The 5,157-nt window shown below is 33.9% G+C and overlaps 1 protein-coding gene across 2 annotated transcripts in view; it reads right to left on the bottom strand.

Moving 5' to 3' along the window:
• Window positions 1-5,157, bottom strand: part of STRN (striatin) — a 168,421-nt gene that overhangs the window by 83,258 nt on the left and 80,006 nt on the right. For both annotated transcript variants that reach the window (XM_069072197.1, XM_069072198.1), the window contains exon 6: window positions 3,537-3,666. In XM_069072197.1, the coding sequence (XP_068928298.1) occupies window positions 3,537-3,666 (130 nt within the window). The remainder of the gene's footprint in view (window positions 1-3,536; window positions 3,667-5,157) is intronic.

Below are 5,157 nucleotides of genomic sequence, written 5' to 3' on the forward strand. Positions count from 1 at the left end.
ACACACACACACACACACACACACACACACACACACACACACAACACGGTTGGACCAATGACTACCACTGGTTAACATGGATTTAAGAGCATCACAACTTCTCTAGGCTTCAGATTTCCAAACTACAAAAGAAGTAAGAATAAGCATGTATTCAAACTATATCACAAGGTGCTATGTAGTTCAAAATACAATATGAAAAATGATCAAATCTACTGAAAAAGTAAAAAGTACTACACAAATATGAGGTAACATTATAATAGGAAATGCAATATTACATCAATTAGTAGGGCATTTTCTGAGAGGGCATAGATATCCTACATGACATCCTCAAAAAGCTGTAACTTGACCTCCCAAAAGCTCATGCATTTTAAAAGGGTAGGAGAAGAAATTTATTTTATTCTCAATTAATTCCTAAAATGGTCACAGAGTCAGTGTTTGAAGGTTTTCAGTAACAAGAAGAATTCTTTTATAATACAATCCATTCCCTTTCTGGTCAGGTTTAACCATTGCAAACTTACTACAAAGAAATCTAACTTCCCAATGAATTCAACCATTGTTCTGATACCTGGAGAATCACAGAACAATTTAATCTTACGTCTTGTAAGTAATTACCATTTTTAGTAGCACACATCACACTATTGTTTCATCTTGAGTTAATGGGTCAATTTAAAACTCTCAAGTTTTGTTTTGTTTTTTCAATGTGAACTTCTATCAATCCAAGTCTCCTCATCCTGTAATTATATGGCTTATCTCTGGAACCTAAATATATGACTAACATAAGAACAATGAGCAAAATTAACCAAACAAGATCTTTATGAGGCCTGATTCTGCCATGAAATGTATAACTTATCCATCATACCTCTGTGTCAAAGGGACATTTCTAAGTCCCCACCTAAGTCACTGGTATTGAGACTAGCAGATCATTTTGCTCTAGAGAGACTGTTGAAGTTGATGTTATAAAGTCAGTTGACAAGAAGGCTTCTTGGAGTACTCATGGTCACAAAATCTGCCCAGAAGTCTCCAAAGGCTAAATGAACATTATGCTCACTTGCCATTCCAGTCTCAATCAATGGTAGAAGAAAGATCTTAGAAATATTTGTCTCAACTAGTCATTTTAGTTTTAAAGTAAAAAGCAAATTAATTATTACAAGGTATCATAGAGATTCAAGAAGAAAATATTTTGTGCACCATGTTACATGGCTGTTTTAAATTTTTAGTTATTAAAATCAGTAATTTTTAAGTGGAACCAACTTTACCAAAATTCTGTCAGAATATTGAGCCCCATTAAATCAAAATTTTATGTGAGGAAAAAAAGGGGAAAGTAAAAGAACTGTAGAGTGACTACAAACCTGTCTCCAAGATGATAAGGATTCATTAATCAATATTCCTTGAAATGGTTAGTAATTTCAGTATAATCTCCTGATTCTGACATTCAAGGTGTTCTTCAATTTGTCTCTAATTCATCTCTTCCACACCACCCACTACTTTCCTTTAAATTGGCTACATTTTTAACCAGACAAGCCTCTTTCCTTCCCCATTTCTCATGTGGTATTCTCCTATCTATGTACTTTTGCTTATACAATCCTCCACACTTAAGGAGATTCCTTTTTTGTTTCTTTTTTGGAGAGCAATTGTGGTTAAATGACTTGCCCAAGGTGACATGGCTAGTAAGTGTTAAGTGTCTGAGGACAAATTTGAACTCAGGTCCTCCCAACTCCAGGGCCGGTGTTCTATTCACTGCGCTACCTAGCCATCCCCAAGAGATTCCTTTTTCTCTTCCTTTGGGTTTTCCAGTTAAAAAAGAACCCTCCCTTCCTGCAGATCTCAGCTCTTCAAAGTTGTTCTATACCCCTGCTTCTCAATCACAAGTGATTATTCTCTCTTCAAATTCCTCAAAGAATATTCCCTGGAAATCTCGTGTTTATCATACTCTCCATGCTATGGTTACTTTGTATTCGATTCTTCCCTCTCTTTAAACATTAAACCAATTATTTCAAGCAGCTAACCAAGAGGGTCAGTGTTGTATCCATCTTTGTATATGTAAGCTAAACATAATGCCTTGCTAATCATTTCAACTGAGCAAACATTTAAGTGCCTACTACTTGTAATGCATTTCAGAAAACAAAAACAAATCAGTCCCTATCCTCAAAGGTAACTAACTTACTTAGATAAAAACAATGCTTCATTCTTTGTACTTGAATCCATGCTAGCACAGTGCCTAGAATATAGCAGACACTCAATAAATATTTTTGATTGATTCAAGAGCTTATTGTTTGTTAAACTGAATTAAATGTGCCTATTGTTCAAACGGTAAAACTTCTTTGAATTTTTTTGGATAAATGACTATATCAGATCAATTTTGGGATAGTAAGTTCCTCACACGTACTAAAAGTCTTCACGAAAAGCCTAGAAAATCACTTCTCAGAACACTGCAATGAGTATTATTTATCAAGTTAGGAAGGATGGACTATATACTGAGATCCCTTACAAATATGAAATTCTGTGATTCTGTATGAAATTCTACAATAATATTGGTAATGATACCCAACTATGAGTATGGAAAAGTGAGGTAAATAAAAAGATATAAAAGACATATTTTCTGCCTTTAAGGAACTTATAATTTAAGAGAATCTAAGAGAAAAAAAGAAATTAACAGGATAATACGTAACATAGACCACATGGTGACTGCCATGACAGAAACTGCTACATATCAGAATCAATGGCCATTGAGACTAAGAGTAACCCATTAAATATCAACCTTCATCTAGTAAGAGCATTGATTAATGCCAAGCTTTATATAGACTCAATTGCTAAACTCTCTCTGCTGACATCACTACCATTTGACTCTGGGCTAAAACCAGGAAACTGGCAATGGCTACACCAGCAAAGACTACAGAGAAAGTCTTTGAGCAATCCTGAAACCTCTGACAGAGGCACTTACGATATTTTGTGTCATGGATTACCTTGTAGACTGGTGAAGCCTACTGACTCCTTCTCAGAAAGCTTTTAAGCAAATGCTAAATTTCAGCTAGAGATTAGTGAAAACTTAAAAAAAAAAAAGATTTCCCATTCAATTTCACAAACCCTCTGAAACCAAAGTCTATATATCTAAGGTTAAGAACTACTGCTTTAAAGGGTTCAAGAGAGGGAATGCTTCCTAGAAAAGATAGAACATTATATACGGGCTTACACTTGACCAGATGACATTTGTCTCAATCAGGTACCATCAGTGCTGCTATGTTACAACCAGTGACACAACACTATCACAATAATGTAATATTTAACACAAGCCATCTAGGAATGTTCTAATGGTGAACTGAATACTTGATTGGTAACAGTGAAATAGACTGAAAGTTTCAAAGGAAAGGTACTATACTGAATTTAAGCTCTATACTAGTTAAAATCATTTCAGAGGAATTTTTTATAGTTGACAGAAAAATGTTAAGGGCCAAAAAGTGTCACGGATTAATGATTTTTACTTTTCTTTTATTTGGGTTATCTGGATACTTTTATATTTTCTGACTTATATGACCCACCGTTGAAGTATCAATGATGGTTTTCTCTCTCCCATCAATATCATCTTCATCATCTTCATCACTGAAGTCTGCATTTTCAAGGAATTTGAAAGTATCCAGTACAGAGGCAGAATCAGTTAACTCTGGTTTCCTAGTTTAAAGTATACACATCTTAGGTAATTAACAGAAAGTAAACTTCAATGAAAGCATTAATCCATGACATTTCAAGTGCTCATTTTACTTTGCCATGATTTCACAATCCCAAATTATACACTAGAATTTCCTATACAAATCAACAATTTTAGGAGCCATGGGTTTGAGAAAGACAATGAAGAACTATTCTAGGCTACAGTTTCAAATTACTTTGAGGTCACATTTCTTTCATGCTATTAACATAGGCATATCCACATATAATATTGCCTCAATTGCCATTATATGTTAAAGGAAAACTTTCACTCTTAACAACGGATCATCATCTGAGATTCAAATATGATTGTCTAATTACAGAATGAAGTATCTCCTGAAGCAGTTTCAATTAATATGTTTTTTTTTTCCTGTAGGACTAATTTGCCCCAACATTAAGTGGGGAGAAGGGGAAAGTTGCCTGTAGTCTCATGTAAAGAAACTCTTCTGAATTGAAGGCAATTTTTTCATTTGTTACTATCTTTATATCATCTTAATGCTTTACTTTTATTCAATAATTTTTCTATCTTTTCCTTCTGTATAGAAGGCGGAACAAAAAGTTTGTGAATTCTACGAGAGGAAAAAGAGGTAAAGGGAGAACCAAAACAGATAAGCAGCAAAATCCAAATCCAGCTTGTGAATCCTTTTCCTTCTAAATAGGTAGTAAATACAAATGTTTTTAGAGGTAATGAATTGATATGATATTCAAAAAACCTATTATTACAAGGCTTCAATACTGATAAGAAAATCATTACCTTTTTGGAAATCAATGAGCTCTTTTAAGTAAGCTTGCATTCTGCTCAGAAATTTATTAAATGGTCCCCAAATGTAAAGGATGCAAATTACTGAGAAAATTTTAAATTTTGGATGCAAAACAGAAGGTTTCTTTCTTATTGAAGTAGCTACTGGTAGCCTAAATTTTAAAGAGCAAATGAATCTCATTAGAAAACTGCATTAATTAAAATTTTTATCAGAATTCAAAATATAGACTGATTTGCAAACAACTAGAATGGCACTTTCATCCTGGTCAGTCTGAAGAGAAAGAATAAAGCATGAAAAGTCTTTATCAAGTCAGATACCCTCCTCTGGAGGTTTCCATAATGATTCTAATTCTTTTCTTCTAAGTTAAAGATAAAATGAGGAATGACTATGGGTAAAAATAAAACCAGAATTAATGACTTTACAAGGGTCTATGGATACACAGACAATGTATATCCGCAGGTCTGGCACCTTTCCTTGAAAACAAGTCAAAATTCTTTACAATTGCTCTTTGTGAAGGGAAAATGAAGGTCCAGGAAACAGACTACAATTTTTTTTTTAATTGCTTCTAAAAGTCTTATTTTTACGGCTACCTCTACATGCCATGTACATGGGTAATTAAATGCAACTAAGTACTCAGCACAATTTCTATATGAAGGTCAACTTACATCTCCTCTGAAGGCACAGACAATATAAGTGT

Source organism: Petaurus breviceps, unplaced genomic scaffold (genome assembly GCF_028583685.1).
Source record: "Petaurus breviceps papuanus isolate PSGF00001 unplaced genomic scaffold, PetGlider_PUasm1.0 90845, whole genome shotgun sequence".
Classification (NCBI taxonomy): domain Eukaryota; kingdom Metazoa; phylum Chordata; class Mammalia; order Diprotodontia; family Petauridae; genus Petaurus; species Petaurus breviceps.